The following is an 18,889-nucleotide window of genomic DNA, read 5'->3' as shown; positions in this document are numbered from 1 at the left end:
CCAGATATTGCTTATTCAGTATGCGTAGTAAGCCAATTTATGCATGATCCTCGTAAACCTCACATGGATGCTGTGGAACGCATATTGCGATATTTAAAGTCTACTCCGGGTAAAGGGTTATTGTTCAGCAAGAATAATCACTTGAAGGTAGAAGGTTACACTGATGCAGATTGGGCTGGTTCATCTGACGACAGAAAATCTACATCAGGATACTTTACTTTTGTAGAGGGCAACCTTGTGACTTGGAGGAGTAAAAAACAACCGGTGGTAGCAAGGTCAAGTGCAGAAGCTGAATATAGAGGCATGGCTTTTGGAGTATGTGAGTTACTATGGTTGAGTAACTGACTTAAGGATTTGGGTATTCACTCTCAGGAGACAATGAAGCTATATTGTGATAACACTTCTGCTATAGAGATTGCTCATAATCCAGTCCAACACGATCGAACGAAGCATGTGGAAATTGATAGACACTTCATTAAAGAAAAACTTGAAGCCGGAATCATTGCTTTCCCGTTTGTGAAGTCTGCAGACCAACTGGCCGATGTCCTTACCAAAGCTGTTGCCAGCAGTGTTTTCAGTCACTCTTTAGACAAGTTAGGCATGTGCGATATACATGCTCCAACTTGAGGGGGAGTGCTAGAATTAAGGATATGATTTGGTCAATATTTGATTTGGTCAATATCCTTAATTGTGTAATCTTATTTTATGCCGTAGTTGTAGAATATTTCCATGTAATCTTGTATTCTTTCCTTATTAATGTTTGTACTATATATATTGTACAACTACGATGAATGGAATTATCAGAAAATTACTCCACAATTGTGTTTATTTTCATGGTATCAGAGCCAGAGTTTCGGAGGCTTTTCCCCTTTGTTTGTGCCATAGTTGCACTTTATTTCATTGTGATTCGTGTGTTCCGAATCCTTTGTTGACCTCTCCACGTGCGAGTCAGGGGTTGCACGTGCGGGGGAGTATTGGGATTTGTCTCACATCGGTTAAATATCTCCTTCAAAACTAGTATATGAGCTTGGGCAGCCTCTCCACTCTTTGCCAATTGGTTTGGAGTTGGATGCTTTAACAGTTACACCTATCATAACGTGGTTCGAAGGCTATGTATCGACCTGATGAGCTTGCTGTGGAGTTTAACTTACGTCTTATGATGAAAAACATGTGATAGAATTACACATTATTCTCATCACGTACGTATTTTATGATACTTCTAGAGAACATGTTATATTGTAACGTACGTGGTTGGGAGGCTACGCATCTACCGCATTTCACATGCCCTGTTGTGAGCGAGATCGGCCCTTCAAATTAACGGTAGCGTCCAAAAGGCGGACATTGCAGACCCTTTAGTGTGGAAACTTGAAAGCAATAAATTAAAGGATGGAGAGTACCTTGAAAGAATGATTTGTTTTCAACATGGCCCAGATAGATAGGTTCGGGCTCACGTTGATGCACCCCTAGTTTGTCAGTGCGCGCCCAGTGCAATTATTTCATCTAAAGTTGAGTTTGAGAATCGTTCTGGCGATTATAATGACAACATACCGACTGGTTAAACAGCAGAACATGGTGCATCAAAGTCTTATGGACTTTCTTTAGCCCTTTCTCAGGCTTCAAAGAAAGGGCTAAAGTTTCTTTATTGTAAATATAATGAGAACCCACTTAATGATTGAACAACATGACAGAACATGGTGTTTAAATCTTGTGGACTTCAACTAATTGATCCCCATCTTTTTTTCTCGTGGATGGAACAAAAAATGGACGTCTCAGGCTTCAATGAATCCTCTGCTGGAATGGAAGTGAATTACAACAGGAAAGAAGAGCTAAAGGCTTTTGATGATTCAAAAGCTGGTGTAAAAGGGCTAATTGACGTGGGGGTGACAAAAGTGCCAGAACTATTTGTTAGGTCACCCGATGAGCTTGCTGAGGAGTTCAACAGTTGCAAGGCCAATTTACAGGTTCCTGTTATTGATCTTGGCGCTATTGGTGGAAATGATGGGCGCGAGAAAGTTGTGAATGAAATCCGGATAGCATCCGAGGAGTGGGGATTTTTTCAAGTGGTCAACCACGGAATCCCCTTGAACGTGCTGGATAAAATGATCAACGGAATATGCATGTTTCACAACCAAGATTCCGAGAAAAAGAAACCATTGTATGATCGGAAGAAAAAAGTGAGATTCGAGTCTAATTATGATTTGTACAACTCAAAATCCGCTAGTTGGGGGGGCACCTTGACCATCTATGTGCTTGCTTCAGATCAACTTGGCCCTGATGAGATTCCCCCAGCGTGCAGGTATGTAGTCCTTTAGCTAATGAACTATGTGCTAGTTTCATATGCAGCCTCTATCGAACACACCAGAGGAAAACGTGTGGGACTCCTTTTGACGCGCCTAAGGGGGTTACCAATTAGTTTTTTTTTTCCATGCACACTTTTACTTCGAGAAAAAAAAAAATGTCTTCAAAAAACACGATACCATTTGTACCGACCCGTGCCAGCTGCTTACTAGCCTAACCCACTTGGCTCAAAAAAATAAGCTCAAGTTATACAGTAGCTGCTTTGACTTATTAATATACTGCCTACACTTCCTATTTTTGCCCGATGTGGGACAACCATTCTAGGGGTTCTCACAATTGCACGTTGCAATCCCAATCTGCACTAACTAGAGTTCAACTAGTAACAAATTCATGGTGTTAAAATCTGCAGAGCTACAACAGTTGAGTATATGAAGCATGTTAGGAACCTGGGAAATACTCTGTTCAAGTTGCTCTCAGAGGTTCTAGGCCTGAACCGCGACCACTTAAACGCCCTCGAATGTGGTAGAGACCACGGCTTTCTTTGCCATTACTATCCGGCATGCCCAGAGCCAAATCTAACTTTGGGAATTGGCAAGCACTTAGATCCTACATTTCTTACTGTACTGCTGCAAGACCAACTTGGAGGCCTCCAAGTCATGCATAAAAATCAGTGGGTTGATGTTCAGCCGATTTCCGGAGGTTTGGTAGTTAACATCGGGGTTCTTCTCCAGGTTTGTTCCTCGTAATTTTATCTCTTGCTAAATTCAGTAACTTTAAAGTTGAGTTCATTACCTTATTTTGATTTTCAGATGATATCGAACGACAAGCTCAAAAGCGTTGATCATAGAGTGCTGGCCAGCCTTGCCGGACCGAGAATCTCTGTGGCGTGCTTTTTCGTTGGTGTCGTATGGCCCCTGAAGCCGTACGGGCCAATGGAAGAATTGATATCAGCAGAAAATCCTCCCCTGTACAAGGATTTTCTAGTGAGTGATTATTTTGCAAAGTTCTTTTCCAGGGCACTTGACAAATCTAGGGTCGACGACTACAAGATATGAAGCAAATGCATAAAGTTCATCTGTGAAGCTAGCTATATTGTGTTGTCCTGTTAAACTTTTCCCTTTTCATACGAATAAATTCGATATCGGGTTTTGTTTTGTGTTTGTGGCAGTTATCCATTGAATAATATTGTATTCTTTTTTCTTCGTCAAAGGTTTTTTTTGCTAGGTTTTCGAAGGTTTTTTTCCGCTAGGTTTTCGTTGACCGGGTCTTGAAGAGATATTTTTAGTGTGTGGTCATCCAAGATAATGGAAGGATCGAACCTTCCATAATTTCACTATTGATAGTTGTTGGCATGGTGATTGTATTTGATGCTTTCCATTTCGTTTAGTCAATAAAGTCTGGATCAAAACTATTGATTTTGTACATTTTGCATGGTTACTGAGGAGGAGAGAAAGAAAGAAGAGATAAACACAGAAAGGAAGTAATGAGAATATGATTCCTCTCGTCAAGATGGAAAAAAAAATGAAGTAAATTTTTTTTATCTGAATCTTGAAAAGATTAAGAAAAAACAACCGAAAAGACCGTGCAAAAAAGTCCATAAAAATTTAGACCAGTGAATCCCTAAATCCACCAAACTAGCTTATTTCTTACTATTGTAGACAAATAAAAAAATAAGGAAGTGAATCAAAGGGGTGTTTAATTGCACCTATGTCATCCCTTGACTTCTTAGCCCAATCGACTGACATGCATCGTAACTATGCACATATAGAACATCCTCTCGCAACCTAGACATGTTCCAAAAGCATATCAAATAATATCCGACTAAAATGATTTCTGGCGCGATTGATGTTCTCAATTGTTGCCCAACATCGAAGTGAGACAGAAAAGAATCCCGGTCCAGCTTCTAAAAGGACCAGAGAGGAATGTACTCCAAAAATTACTGAAATACGAAATGGCGGATGGAAATAGATATGGATAAAACTGAAGCAATAGAAAAAGCAAAGTGCAATAATAGAAGGCCTTGTCGAAGGTGCGACGTCGGAAGTGACCATCAAGTAGTCTTCAACTTGCTCAGCACCAAGTCTGTCTGGCTGGCTGCCATTAGACCACTATAATAAGGGAGTGCGATTCAATCTTCCTGTTCATCACACCCTTCTCCAAAACGATGATCAATCGTCTATAAATAGCCCATAATTCCGATTCCAGTGCGGATCCAATGCATAAAAAACAATTAAACTACAAAATTCAGCGTTGAATTTTGCAAAATATGGATTGACCATTTTTTACTCTGTCTGAATTTTTGGTCTGCTATTTTTCGGTTATTTTTTGTGTTTCATAATTTTTATATAGTTTTTTGTCATAATTCTTGGGATTTAAGCATTCTTCTCGGTAAGATAAATCAGAAAAGTATAAAAATGCAAACCGAAATTTGAAAATGCTCTATTAGATGGAAAAAAAAGTCAAAATACCAATTGCTCGGTTCATACCTCCAACGAATCCTCCATGGCAATTGAGAAATCATCAGTGTTGAAACAAAACGTTTGGGGATTTTTGTGGAAACAAGAGATAAAAGGAGAATCTATTTTACCCCCTTTTTTTACTTTGTACCAAATCTTTTTGAATGAGCTTTGACAAATTAGTATTTAGAAGTGGGGTCAAGTAAGTAAAAATTGGGTGAAAAGTATGACCCCACTTGTCTCTCCTTCCCTCCACCCTTGGCCGCCACAACTGTACGTATGCATCGTTTCATTGTCACTAGCATCAAGCGTATCCAAGTTCGATGAATTTGCAGTTGCAATGTGGTGACTGCCGTCGCTGTACGAGTTTGTCAATGTCCAGTACCAAAAGGAACTATGATCACGGGATGTCATCTCAATAGTCGTAACAAGAACATATTACGCAGTTGTCTAGAAAACCAATCAAACATTTGCATGCATTGTTAGTTTTATTCTCCTTATAAAGTACCAGAAAACCAGAAGACAGCTTTGAAATTACAATGCAGAAAGAAACAATTCATACATCATAGTTCATAGGTCATCAAAATACAATCGTACACATAATGTTATTCATATTATTGCATGATACGGTGTGTGGGAACGCGTCCCTGTAATTCCTACCAGCATTATATCTTCAAATAGTCGAGCCCAGGCTTGTTAAGCGGCCTAGAAATAAAACCTCCAATGTAATCGCTTACCGTAAAATCCCGGTATAAAGGAGGATTTTCTTCTGATATCAGTTCTTTTATGGGGCCGTAGACCTTTGGAGGAACAAAAACACCAATGAAAAAGCTGGCCACGGAAATCCTCGGTCCAACACGGTTTGCCAACACTCTATGATCAACACTCTTGAACTTGTCATTAGATATGATCTAGTAAGTCAAATCAAGGACGAAATCAGAAAAATGACCGGATTGCATTATACTCAATGAGTGATTGATATTTAATACGACAAACCTGGAGAAGATCCCCAATGTTAACTACCAAAGCTCCGGGAATCGGTTTAACATTAACCCATTGATTTTTATGCATGACTTGGAGGCCTCCAAGTTGGTCTTGTAGGAGCACAGTGATGAAGGTAGGATCCGAGTGCTTGCCGGTTCCTAAAGTCAGCTCTGGCTCAGGGCATGCTGGATAGTAATGGCAAAGAAAGGTGCGGCCTCTGGCACATTCGAGGGCAGGTAAGGGGTCAAGTGTTAGGCCAAGAGCCTCTGATAACAACTCAAATAGAGTACGCCCCAGGTCGGTAACGTGCTCGATATACTTGATCGATGAAGGCCTGCAAAGGTAAGTATGTAAGAGAGCTAGCAGAACTGGAATTGCTTGTCCTCTGATCAAATCAGATCAATTGAGGTGAAAATTGGTTCTGAATTTAGATTTCGATATGCCAAACATCCAAATGGTTGGTTTACGTTTGAAATGACATCGAAATCGAATTAGATGGATGGTTTAAAGTAAGAGAAAAACTTATTCACGGAGGGGACGTGAATATGTTTTACGACCTCAATCTCGCGCGTCCAAAAGTATTTCGGACGGTCCGGATTAAATACAACTATTACCGGTCAAAGTTTAAAAACATATCTCAACCATTGATTGCCGAAACGGATGGCTATGATTGCGCGGCTCCGTAATAAGTTCTCTTAAAGTAACGGCAGATCATAGAAGTATCCTTTACACTTTTGTATGGAAAAAGAAAGGAAGTGAGAGTCAAATGACAAGCTGAGGCCTCGCGAAGCCTTTGGTGTGGGGTTCAAGTCACACTCGTTTGATATCTATTCCTGCATCGGGTCAGTCCAAATGAAACTTTGTCCCAGATTAATTGGGCTCTCCGTCAATAAACAGAGGAACTAGGGTGTGTTTCTCCCTAAATTTAATTGCGCTCCCCTCTAATCACCTGGATTAATTAGTGACCGGAGTTTCAATAAAAAAAGGAAATAAGAAGAAGAGGCCAGGCTTTCTTATCTCGCATAATACATCGAAACAGCATAGAGGGAAAACCTTTTTTCATTGGATAACTTAGATATCTCGTATTAAATATCCGACCAGCTTGGAGGACCAATTTCAACCGTCTATTACCGGAGGATCCAATTAAAGCCGGAGAAAAATCCCGTCTAAATTGATCCTACGCAAGAATGTACAACACGCGGTGGGGCTTCCCAAAGTATTTGATTACCAAGTAACTGCCCCCTGCGCCAACCACTCTAGTTTTCAATAAGGAGATACGTAAGGGCTTTTCAAGACAATTATAAAGATAAAACACGATTAAAGGAGGAAGACTAAAACCACGTACCTACAGGTTTTGGGAATTTCATCAGAGTCAAGATGGTCAGAAACAAGCATAGAGATGTTCAAGGTGTCCCTCCAATACACATGTTTTGACTGGTACGAATCACGGTTACTATAGAATCTCACTCTTTTCACGTGATCAAGTGAATACAATGCTCTCTTTACCTCCGGATCTTCTTCGTGAAACATTCTTATTCCATCAATCATTTCCTCCAACACGTCCAACGGGATTCCATGGTTGACAACTTGAAAGAATCCCCACTCCTCTGACGCACAGCTGACTTCGTTCACAACTCTTTCCCGGCTGTAACCTTCTCGAATGTTGCCGAGATCAATGACCGGCATTTGTAACTCTACCGGTGGACTTTTCAAATCCTCAGAGAGTTCATCTGGTGGGCGAATGAATATCTTTGGGACTTTTACCACACCGGCATCAATTAGCCCTTTGACACCGGCTTTCGAATCATCAAAAGCCTTCACCTCTTTTGCCCTGTCAAAATGGTCTCCAACACTTTCTGGGTAGGATAATTTGGTGCCTGAGATATCCATTCTTTGTTCAATTCAGAGGAGAAGATGGAGGAGGAGGAGTTGAAGTCCTCTGTTTATAATCACGTTTCTGAAAAATAAAAATTTCTCACGGTTTTTTTTAATAATAATAAGGAAACTTGACAGTTCATCAACCTATTTGAAAGATTATGCCTTGTTCTCTTTGGTTTTTGAAAAGAATTTTTCAAAAAATTCCCCCTAGATTCCTCCTATTTCCAACATTTTTCTCTCTATCTCTTTCCACTTATTACCCCTGCTATTTTTCAAAACACAAACCAAACACAGCAAATAGAGAGAATAAATTCTATCCACCACCGGTGTAAAACCCTACTTTTCTACCACCGCCTATTATGGACTTTCAAAATGGTCTCCAGCACCCTCCGGAAAGGATAATTCGGTGCTTGAGATATCCATTCTTTGTTCTACTCAAGAGGAGAAGATGGAGGAGGATTAGTTGAAGTCCACAATACTTATCATCAAAGATTCTCAATATTATCACTTCAATGTTACAATAATAAAAAAAGTGTAACTTGGCAATTCATCAATGAATTTCAGAGATTAATAATACTAGAATCAAAGTCAACTTTACTTGGGCAACAATCTCTGTACATGTACATCAGACATGTTCTAGGAAACAAATTTCCTGGAAGGCACTCTTCTCATAGGTTGAGGTCTTTCCTCTTTCTTGCGGTAACTTGTTCTGCACGACACATTACTTTTTGTTGCAGAAAAGGGTTAAATACAGAAATTGATCCACAGGGAGGTTGGCCCAAATGTTATACTCCCTCCTTTCTAGAATTATAATAATGCATTATGACAATTTTCTAATGAAATGATAAAATAATTGCGCATAATTTGTCGGCTTATATGATAAAATACTTGCGATTTTTTCTTTTTGGAACCAGGCAATTTTTTAACGGGACAAGGCCCATGGAATTCAGGGAGAAAGCTCTGGAACAGGATACAATAGAGCCTAAGCTACAAAAACAAGACTCATAGGAGGCTAGGAGCCCAGATGAAAACCATACAACTCAAAGGCAAAACTAAACATCTAAAACTGTCTGCAAACCAGGAAAATACTGTAAATCTCTACACAAAAATAGCATCTAGAATCCCCCAATCGAGGCAGATGTTGAGGTTATCCACAGTCTTGGGCACATTCCTCCATGAGCTTGCTCAGGCCTTGACTTCTTCTAAGATTTGGCGAATAACTGAACCAGAGTCATGCCCAGTCCTTTGGAAGATACGCCCATTTCTCTCCATCCAATAGTCATGCCCAGTCCTTTGGAAGATACGCCCATTTCTCTCCGGTCTCCATCCAAAGGTAGTAGATAGAAGCAGTCAAACCGAGGTTGAATAACGAGGCCCTGACAGAGTTATTCTTGCAGAAATTGGAGCCCCAATGAACTTCAGAAGATAGAGACTAGTCGTGAGAAAAAGATCCCAACTTGGTGAAAACTGAAAAGCACCCATTCAATCCCTTTAATTTACGATTTGCTGTCCTTTCCGTTGTTATTTAATATGTTTTGTGTTTAGGATTCGTAGCAAGTCTTGGAGACCATTGGAGGCGAAAAGTAGCAAAGTGGAGGTTGTTAGAGGTGATAAGGAGCAAAGAGAAAAAGCCGAGAAGTAAAGAGGGGTCAAAACTAAAAGTTTGCAGCACTGCTGGTCCGGACTAGAACCTCCTGAAGAAGAACTGAACTTGCAGTACATGTGATCTGGACCGGCCCGGCCTTTGTCTGGACGAACGGGGCCTCAATGCGCGAATAGCTTATAGCAGTCATGGTTCGGACGATTCGTGCTCTGGTCCAGACCATCGGGACCAAATTTCTCCGTTTTTTAGCATCTTTATGTACTAATTTTTAGGTCAAAATGATGTAGAACATGTGGAGGCCCAATTTTTTTATGATCAGCTAGATCGTGCCAAATCTCAGAAGCCCAAATGGTGTTTAATTCTTGATTACCCGATTTGGCAAGATTCTGATGAGCTCGGAATAGGCCCAAACTTGGTGGGCTGACTTATTTTCCTGTTGCGGTCAAGACTCACAATCCTAAGTTGTGAGCCCCAGTATTTTTCGGCCAAATTTCTTTATTTAGGTCTTCAATTTACTTTCTTTGCCGTTTCAGGAAAGTCTTGATTCGTTAATAACTCTTAAACTGTAATTCTTGGAAAAGTCCTGTTTTTCTTTCTCGTTTTCAATTTTAGGAAAAACTTTTTATTTTTCAGCTTATTATTATTAGGATTTTGAGTTCCGCCCTATAAAAGGGTTATAAACCTAATGTTTTGCTCAGTTTCTTATCAATAATATTGCAAAGTTTCTCTCTATTTTCTTTGTACGCAAGGTTTTCTCGTGGACTCGAGTTATTTATCTCGTTCGGACTAGTACGCTAACTAATCTCTTATGAATTCCGCTGCGTTACAAAAACCATAAATAGGCTTTCCAAAACTTATTTTAGGGTGCCTTACTCTTTTTTAGCAAGCATAGAGAGAGGCAAGAGTGGATCTAAAAGAAAAGCTCCATGTCTTTCATTCGTTCTTCAAATTCAAGCGCCTTTGTCTTCTCGATCTGTGGCCGACTAAATCCCTTGTCTAATAGGGAGATGAAGCTCCGCACCGAGTAACTTCTTTGATACATAGGTTTTGAATTTGTTATTCGAATTGATAGTAAGACTAAGAATCTTTTTCGTTACAATTGAATGAATTGATTTTAATTATTTCTATCTATTGGGTATTTGCATGTATTCGCAATTTCAAATACATAATTTTGCACTGGTTCTCATTGATTGTAGTTGAGATTCTAAAATGTATTATGCTCGTAAGTTGGAGCTGTAGTTCTAAGAACTTACAAATTTGTTCACACTAATTTAAAAAACTAATCTGGATCTTTAAACTAGACTGCTGATTTTGCCACTCTCTTTTTTTATTAACGCCACTTTCATCCAAGTTTGCCTCTCTCTTTTTTTGCCCCCCTCTTTTTTGAGTAGAATGTTTTGCACACGGTGGGGAGTCAAACCCAGTTAGAGACTTCCTGAAGTATTTGATTAACAAGTAACTGCCCCCGCCCCAACCATCAAACAAAAAGAGCAACAAGTTCTCAAATCGAGTGAAACAGAATTAACCCTAATCCGAGGGAAATCGAAATCGAAACAAGTTCTGAAATCCCCAATTTCAATTCAGCGCTAACCCTAATCAGAGTGAAACCCCCAATTTCTAGGGCTATGGCTGACAAACACACAGATAGAGGGAAAGAGTGTACCTACTCTGCCGATTTGAATCTAGGGCAAAAAGGCAGGTTTTTGCGAGAGGTGGTGGGGGTGGTCGCCGGAGGTGGAGCCGCTGTGGTGGCCTGAGGTGATGATGGGGTCGTCGGCGGTGGTCGTCGCTATTCCGTCGCCTCTCTCTCTCCCCCCTCTCTTTTGGAACCAGAAGAACGGAACGTGGGTTTTGCGAGGTTTTGTTTTCTGCTGATTCGTTTTTTTAAAAGGGGTGGGGCCTACCGTGAGGTGAGCTGGTCACCGCATGAGACGCGGGGGACGTAGCGTTACAGTAATGCTACCCACACAGATTTTGTGCACAGATTGTGTGCACAGATTTTGTGTGGGGCACACTACGGATCTCATATAAATAATCCGAGCCGTTCATTAAATGTAAAACGTTTTTTCAAGGGCCCCCTCAAAAAATCAGCTCAATCCGATATCTATAAGTCTTTTGATTCAATCATTTAACTTTTCATTATCCTGAGATTCGAATGAAAAGTTAAATGATTGAATCAAGCATCTATGAGTATCGGATTGAGCTGATTTTTTTTGTGGAGGCCCTTGAAAAAATGTTTTACATTTAATGAACGGCTCGGATTATTTGTGTGGGACCCGTAGTGGGCCCCAAAAAAAATCTTTGCACAAAATCTGTGTGGGTAGCATTACTGGTAGCGTTATTGGTTGTCGTCAAAAAACTCAGGAGACATCAGTACAATTTATCCAATCTAAGCTTTCGAACAGAAATGATACTGGTACAGATTTATGTCTGTACCAGTGCGTACAAATGCCTTTTTGGACATGTTTTGGGTTACAAAAAAATAATCGGAGCCGCTCATTTTGTTTAAAATACTTTGTTTATAGTCCTTGCAAAAAATAAACTCAATTTGATACCGGTAAGAGCATTTACAAAACATTCAACTTTGTTACAGAATTCATGCCTAAATTCTAAAGCAAAGTTGGATGTTTTGTAAACATCCTTACCGGTACCGGATTGAGTTTATTTTTTGCAAGGATTATAAATAAAGTATTCTAAACAAAATGAGCGGTTCCGATCATTTTTTTGAGACCCAAAAAGCCATTTGTACTCGCTTTAAATCTGTACCAGTAGCACCACTCGCTTTCGAATTCGTGAGGATGGAGAGGATTGGTGTCTTCACTGCAGCCAATCCCATTGAATCTTCTAATTTCCCAAGAGGTATTCTTCTCTCTCTACCTCCACACCCTTCTCAGATTGTTTCCTTCCGTATTCATTCTCACTCTAAAAACCCTATTTCTCCAACTACGAGTCCAGCAAAACACCCACCGCTGTCGAGGAAAAAGAGCTCTGTTAAACCCAACGAGCTCCAAGAAGCTCGAGAGTTTCTCAATCGGATTTCCCAAATGCGACCTTTCCCACCCATTTTTGACATCAATATAGCATTAGGGACTCTTGTGAAAACGGGTCATTACGTCGAGGCTCTTTCTCATTTTGAAAATTTCCACTTACTAGGCACTCGGGTAAATTTGTATACCTTGAACATTGTAATAAACGGTTGCTGTCACATGAATCGAGTCGTTTTGGGTTCTCTTTGTTAGGTGGCATCTTCAAACGCGGTTATACACCTGATGTAGCTACCTTCACTACCCTGATAAAGGGACTTATATTAGAAGATAAAACTACTGAAGCTGTTGAGTTATTCGAGAGATTAATGAGAAAGGGGGAAACTGAGCCCAATGAGGTTATGTATGGAACCATTATTGATGGGCTTTGCAAAAAGGGAAACACCGGAATGGCTGTGAGGTGGCTTAGGATCATGGATGAGGGAAGTTGTAAACCTAACAGAATGGTGTATAGCATGATCATTGACAGTCATTGCAAGGATAGAATGGTGGATGATGCTTTGAACCTTTTTTACGAAATGAAAGAGAAAGGAGTTCACCCGAATGTTGTTACTTATAACTCTTTGATTCATGGCTTATGTAGTTGTGGCCAATGGAAGGAGGCTACAAGAGTGTTAGGAAAGATGTTGGATATTGGTATTTCTCTGAACATCATTACATTCAAAGTCTTGGTCGATGCACTTACCAAGGAAGGGAAGACAAATGCGGCAGAAGAAGTACTTGAAAGCTTGATTCAAAGAAGTGTGCATCCTAATATAATCACATACAATTCTTTAATGAACGGCTATTGTTTGCAAGGCTAGATGGATGAGGCAATGAGAGTGATGAATACCATGGTGGATAGGGGCATTCAACCTACGGTTCGTACCTCATTTTAATCCGGGGGTTTTGCGATAATATGAAAATAGACGAGGTCATCGGTCTCTTTCGAGAAATCCCTCAAAGGGGTTTGAAGCCTGACCTTGCAACTTTTACCACTATCTTCTCAGGTATCTCTCGGCTTGGTAGATTTACGGTTGGTCGAGAACTTCTCAATGCGATGGAACTTGCGGGCCTAACTCCCGAGTGTAAAACTTATGTTATGTTGTTAAGGGGGCTTTGCAAGACCGGGCATATAGATGAAGCATTGTCATTATTTCACGTGATTGAAAACAAAGGTTTAGGTCTCAATAACAGTCATTCCGCATCTTGAAGGGGAATGAACATTATAAAACAAAAAAAAATTGAAGGGGGAAATGAAGAAAAATAACAGTCTGTAAAATTTCATATTTTATATTTCACTTGTGGGTTACATTTCTTTCTTAGTTTGACGATCTTTAAATTCCATGAAGAATTTGCAATGAGTGGTATCCCCCATAAGGCGTGGCCTTGTATCATAATTGTGAGTTCACTTCATCCATTTGGAAACCTAAGTTTTTACTGGTGTATCAAAGATGCTGAATGTCGGTGCTTTATTCCGTTCTTTTAGTTTCTTCAATTCTTTGCCCTCCTTCACTTCTAGAAGTTCAAAAAGTCTCCTGTTCAGGTATTTTTCTCTGGAGTTCTTTACGTTTTTTCCAATGCAGAGGAATGCTTATTTGTCCTCTATCTCCTTTATGATACTCCATAAGAAGAATGAAAAGGGTAGAAGAATTGTTTCGATAGGAAAAGCAGTGATTGAATTGGTCCCTACGAAAGCCCAAAAGCCATAGACTTATGACTAATACTATTTTAAGGGGATGTTTGAGAGCCTCTGCTTTTGGCATTGTGTATTTTCGCGTTCTAGTTCTTGGAGAGGTAGATGAAGAATGCATTTGGGTCAGAAGTAATTCTCAAATTTGAAGGATAGATCCATCCATAATAACATTTACAACTGTTGATTGATCCATCCGTAATTCTAGTCTTGTTGATATATCCATCCGTAATTCTAGTCTTGTTGATTGATCCAGTGGTGGGTTGCAGTAACATTGAAGTCGTTGCTTCTTTCAAGGAAGGCCGTTTCGATAATTTCTAAAGCGTCTGAAGTTGCTCTGTCCTCAGTTTTAACTACCCAGTGACTCTAGTATTTCCATGTCATTCTATTGATGTACAATTTGTGCAAGCTATTACTGAAATGGATAGGGAAGGATAAAGTTTCTGGCGCTAAGACCTCTCTCTCTCTCTCTCTCTCTCTCTCTCTCTCTCTCTCTCCAAAAGCTCCCCTATCTCTGATCCTTTCCTCTGAAAAGAACCTTGCTTATAAGTTGGTATTTTTGGTGAATATTGGGTATAAAAACAGAATAAAGGATTTGAAAATACCAGAATCAACTGCAAGAATTTTCAGCAGGTAATTGGGCTGTATTTGAACTATGGGCTGACTTGCAATGACATTTTGATCATGAGTAAGAAGCATCCCCAGGTACTGCAATACAATCATGGATTGCTGCAAGAGAAGATGGATTACTTGATCAAGGATATGGGTCTTGAAGTTAGAGAACTATTGGGTTTTCCTGCGTTTCTTGGGTACAAGCTTGAACTATTGGGTTTTCTCTGTTTGTTATCAATTTTACTGAATTTGATAGAAATGGTCTATTTGAAAAACGGTAGATAACTTTGTTTATTCGAAAGTTTGGGAGTCTAGACTTTGAGTGTGTAAAGTTTGGGGATATTTTGAATTTTTGCTTCAAAACTAATCCACTAAAACTGTCTACAAACAAGGAAAATCAGCCTCTACACAAAAATAGCATCTGGAATCTCCCAATCCAAGCTGATTCCAAAGGACCCACCAATTTAGTGATGCTTCTGTGGGGCGTTCGATCAAGTAGTGCTAGGAGATAGACGTCCATGAAAATCATAAGCATTGTAGCGAAGGCAAATCTATCTTAACAAGTCGTTTAGAAGACCAATAGAATGCATGCATTGATAGTTTTATTGTCCGTATAAAGTACCAGAAAACAAGAAAACAGCTTATATAATTTGAATTACAAAGTACTACTGTAGTAGAAAGGAACAATTCATAGGTCATCACAATACAACCGTACAGAAACATTATTCATATACTACATAATGTGGTGTGTGGAAACGCAATCCCTGTAATTCCTACTGGGGTTATTTCTTCAAATAGTCGAGCCCAGGCTTGTCAAGCGGCCTCGAAAAGAAAATTCCAATGTAATCACTTACCGTAAAATCCCTGTATATAGGAGGATTTTCTTCTGATATCAATTCTTTTATAGGGCCGTAGACCTTTGGAGGATCAAAAACCCCAGTGAAAAAGTTTCCCACAGAAATTCTCGGTCCAACACGATTTGCCAACACTCTATGATCAACGCTCTTGAACTTGTCATTAGATATGATCTATGTCAAAATAAGGACAGAATCAGAAACATGACTGAATCTAATTATACTTGATGAGTTATAGTAGTAATTAGTAGGACAAACCTGGAGAAGATCCCCAATGTTAACTACCAAACCTCCGGGAATCGGTTTAACATTAACCCATCTATTTTTATGCATGACTTGGAGGCCTCCAAGTTGGTCTTGTAGGAGTACAGTGATGAAGACAGGATCTGAGTGCTTGCCAGTTCCTAAAGTCAGCTCTGGCTCTGGGCATGCTGGATAATAATGGCAGACGAAAGTGCCGCTTCTAGCACACTCGAGGGCGGCTAGGTGGTCAAGTGCAAGGCCAAGAGCCTCTGATAACAACTCAAATAGAGTATGTCCCAGGTAGGTAACGTGCTTGATATACTCGATTGTAGAAGCCCTGCGAACATGACTATGTAAGACCGCGCAACACTGGAATTGATTCTCCTTCAATAAAATTTAGATCAATTGAGGTGAAAATTGTTCTCGATACAAATTTCGATACGCCGAACACCAAATGGTTGCTTTACTTTTGTTACGATGTCGAATAGACGGATGGTTTAAAGTAATGGCAGATCATAATAGTATGCTTTGCATTTTTGTATGGAAAAAAGGAAAGAAGAAGTGGTAGTCAAATGACAACCTGAGGCCTCATGAAGCCTTTGGCATGGGTTTGACTCACACTCGTTTGCTATCTATTCATGCATCGGGTCAGTCCAAACGAGACTTTGTCCCAGTTTAATTGGGCTCCCTGATAATAAATAGAGGGATCAAGAAAAGTTTGTCCTTCAAAAGGAGTAAAGATTGAAACAACATACCTACAAGTTTTGGGAATTTCTTCAGGGTCAAGATGGTCAGAACCAAGCATAGAGATGTTCAAGGTGTCCCTCCAATTCACATATTTTGACCTGTAAAAATCACGGTTACTCTCAAATCTCACTTTTTTCGTCCGATCACGCGAATACAACGCTCTCTTTACCTCCGGGTCACCCTCGTGAAACATTCTTATTCCATCAATCATTTCCTCCAGCACATTCAACGGAATTCCGTGGTTGACGACTTGAAAGAATCCCCACTCCTCCGACGCACGCCGGACTTCGCTCACAACTCTTTCCCGACTATAACGTTCTCCAATGTTCCCGAGATCAATGACTGGCACTTGCATCTCTACCGGAGGACTTTTCAAATCCTTAGACAGTTCATCCTGCGGGCGAATGAATATCGTTGGGACTTTTACCACTCCGGCATCAATTAGCCCTTTGACTCCGGCTTTCGAATCATCAAAAGCCTGTACCTCTTTTGCCCTGTCAAAATGGTCTCCAGCACATTCTGGGTAGGATAATTTGGTGCCTGAGATATCCATTCTTTGTTCAATTCAGAGGAGAAGATGGAGGAGGAGTAGTCGAAGTCCTCTGTTTTATAATCACATTTCTGAAAAATAAAATTTCTCACGGTTTTAATAATAAGGTAACTTGACAGTTCATCAATCTATTTGAAGGATTAAATAAAACTAGAATCAAAGTCAACTTTACTTGGACAAGAAGCTCTGAACGTGTATTGGGGCTGTTAGAATAAAACGAAGATGGAAAATGTGTATTAAATTGATTGAATAAACTATACAACGGGCCACCTATTTATACAAGGAGAAGAGGCCTAATTATGGAACTAAAATAATCCTAATTGACAAATTAGGATCAAATCATAATCACGAAAAATCATGATCATATCGTAATCAAATCATGATTACGATATTATCACGATATTCTATGTTTTCTTTTTTTTCTTTCTTGAGGAAGAGAAATAAATTCATTGATAATAAGGATGAAGTACAAGAAACACAAACCTTATAGAGAGACGTAAATTATTTCACAGGGAGCTTGGCCCAAATGTTACACTCCCTCCTTTCCAAATTATCGTCCATTACAAAAAGACGTACTATATTTTTGAATTAACCCCGTCCTTGGCCTTGAGGAGTTGTAAGTAGCACGAAACTTGAATCAATCTTTGACATCCAGCATTAGCTAGCAAATGTATAGACTCGCGCCATTTTAAAACTTAAAACAGATGCTATCCCTATCCCTCCTTGACTTCCTAAAGGAGGATTGGCTTGTTTTGAGAGCCTGTAAGCGACGAAGCCATCTGTGTGAAGTTAAAAAAATGCCCTTGTATGTATGCAGTTATTGTGTAGGGTTGGATTGTGTTTTGGAGGGTGGTATGGTAGATTCGCAGGCTTTGGGTGGTGGCTCCCGCAAATTTGGGTGTCCAGATTGTGGTTATTTATTTTTTACTTTAATGGATTTTTAGACTTTCTATGTTTTCCTTCCATGTCCTGTTTTCCTTGCTGCAATTTATGATTTGGGTTTTTGTGTGGGGATACTTTGGTAAAGTCATGCATGGATTTGGATCAATCTCCCCAAACAGAATCCGCTCGGTCAGGGCAGTAATGAAAGATTTTACCAAAGCCTGAGTGACAATCTTACGTGGATTCGATGAGGTATGCTCGAATCAAAACTGAGTTGGCATGAGGTTGGGGTTAAAATGCCCGTCAACAAATCTTGAAAGAAATCTTGCATTGATTGCTAGGGTATACTGACCAAATCTTATGCTGATCTTTATAGCATCATTGGAATCATTGCACCAATGATCTTTGCATGATCGACCTCTATATAGGTTTTTAAAAGGACTTTGCTAAATTGCAGAAGATTGGCATACTTGCATGAGTTGGCATAGAATCAAATCTTGGATGAAATCTCCTATTTATAGGACCCTTCAGTTTGAGTGGATTAACAAATTAATGTTTGCCAAAATGTTTTCGAAACAACTCTCATTAATCTGACTAATTTAACTTCATCCACGAATGCCCAGGCAATGGGGCACCCCGTAAAGAGTTTCGTGAAATACTAAGTAAGTTGGTGTTTGGGGTCTATTTCACACATCGTCGAAAGCCTAACCCCTGCACAAAGATGGTGGGAACGGAAATAGCTTAAAATAATTTCAAAGCTGAGATTAAATGAATGCGAAAGCATATTTTCTCCTTTATCCCGCCACAACGAAAAAAATTTCAAAGCAACTCTAACTAATCTAAATAATTTTGCATGATCCAACAATTGCAAACTAGCAAGGTGGTATTATTATAGTAGTAGGTATCACACAAAGGACTGCGATACTAAAAAGTAACATCCATATTGTTTTAGGGTGAAACGGCTGACAGAATAGTGCATGCACGTACATTGAAACAATAGTACTACTATTTGCTACAACTTGCTATGCGTGGTACTGTTACCAAAATTCTTGTTTTCTTTCCAATC

The 18,889-nt window shown here is 39.7% G+C and overlaps 3 protein-coding genes and 1 pseudogene across 5 annotated transcripts in view; 2 read left to right on the top strand and 2 right to left on the bottom strand.

The window, feature by feature from the left end:
- Positions 1-3,556, top strand: part of LOC131324103 (1-aminocyclopropane-1-carboxylate oxidase homolog 1-like) — a 10,314-nt gene extending 6,758 nt beyond the window's left edge. The window contains exons 1-3 of one of the 2 annotated variants that reach the window (XM_058355927.1): positions 1,614-2,296; positions 2,708-3,029; positions 3,108-3,556. In XM_058355927.1, coding sequence (XP_058211910.1) covers positions 1,692-2,296; positions 2,708-3,029; positions 3,108-3,353 — 1,173 coding nt within the window. In that variant the 5' untranslated portion in view covers positions 1,614-1,691 and the 3' untranslated portion in view covers positions 3,354-3,556. Of the gene's footprint in view, positions 1-1,613; positions 2,297-2,707; positions 3,030-3,107 lie in introns of those variants that run through there. The other variant, XM_058355928.1, reaches the window with a different exon arrangement.
- Positions 3,557-5,281: 1,725 nt separating this feature from the next.
- LOC131324107 (1-aminocyclopropane-1-carboxylate oxidase homolog 7-like) lies at positions 5,282-11,036 on the bottom strand. 2 transcript variants are annotated; one of them, XM_058355933.1, is made up of 5 exons: positions 10,883-11,036; positions 7,965-8,047; positions 7,084-7,553; positions 5,751-6,072; positions 5,282-5,665 (listed from the first exon to the last, which is right to left on the bottom strand). In XM_058355933.1, exons 3-5 carry the CDS (start codon positions 7,422-7,424, stop codon positions 5,420-5,422), a joined length of 909 nt encoding a protein of 302 aa, XP_058211916.1. In that variant the 5' UTR covers positions 7,425-7,553; positions 7,965-8,047; positions 10,883-11,036; the 3' UTR covers positions 5,282-5,419. The 2 variants fall into 2 exon arrangements, with proteins under 2 accessions (XP_058211916.1, XP_058211915.1); XM_058355932.1 differs by lacking the exons at positions 7,965-8,047; positions 10,883-11,036 and having other exon boundaries at positions 7,084-7,695.
- Positions 11,037-12,004: 968 nt separating this feature from the next.
- LOC131324104 (pentatricopeptide repeat-containing protein At1g63080, mitochondrial-like) lies at positions 12,005-13,420 on the top strand (annotated as a pseudogene).
- A 1,694-nt stretch (positions 13,421-15,114) lies between these two features.
- Positions 15,115-17,038, bottom strand: LOC131324111 (1-aminocyclopropane-1-carboxylate oxidase homolog 12-like). The gene is made up of 3 exons (XM_058355938.1): positions 16,400-17,038; positions 15,660-15,981; positions 15,115-15,575 (listed from the first exon to the last, which is right to left on the bottom strand). Exons 1-3 carry the CDS (start codon positions 16,942-16,944, stop codon positions 15,330-15,332), a joined length of 1,113 nt encoding a protein of 370 aa, XP_058211921.1. The 5' UTR covers positions 16,945-17,038; the 3' UTR covers positions 15,115-15,329.
- Between the last annotated feature and the right edge of the window lie 1,851 nt (positions 17,039-18,889).

The sequence above is a fragment of the Rhododendron vialii genome, chromosome 4a (genome assembly GCF_030253575.1).
Source record: "Rhododendron vialii isolate Sample 1 chromosome 4a, ASM3025357v1".
NCBI classification, from domain to species: Eukaryota; Viridiplantae; Streptophyta; class Magnoliopsida; order Ericales; family Ericaceae; genus Rhododendron; species Rhododendron vialii.
Note: the sequence above shows the minus strand (reverse complement) of the source record. Positions and strands in the feature narration are given on the sequence as shown.

Bases quoted from the DNA above. Each gene is read 5' to 3' on its own strand.
- LOC131324107 (XM_058355932.1), bottom strand. From the start codon at position 7,628: ATGGATATCTCAGGCACCAAATTATCCTACCCAGAAAGTGTTGGAGAC. The intron at 6,073-7,083 runs GTACGTGGTTTT...TTACCTTTGCAG, and splicing joins GAAATTCCCAAAACCTGTAG to GCCTTCATCGATCAAGTATA. The intron at 5,666-5,750 runs GTTTGTCGTATT...TTGACTTACTAG, and splicing joins ACATTGGGGATCTTCTCCAG to ATCATATCTAATGACAAGTT.
- LOC131324111 (XM_058355938.1), bottom strand. From the start codon at position 16,944: ATGGATATCTCAGGCACCAAATTATCCTACCCAGAATGTGCTGGAGAC. The intron at 15,982-16,399 runs GTATGTTGTTTC...TCATGTTCGCAG, and splicing joins GAAATTCCCAAAACTTGTAG to GGCTTCTACAATCGAGTATA. The intron at 15,576-15,659 runs GTTTGTCCTACT...ATTTTGACATAG, and splicing joins ACATTGGGGATCTTCTCCAG to ATCATATCTAATGACAAGTT.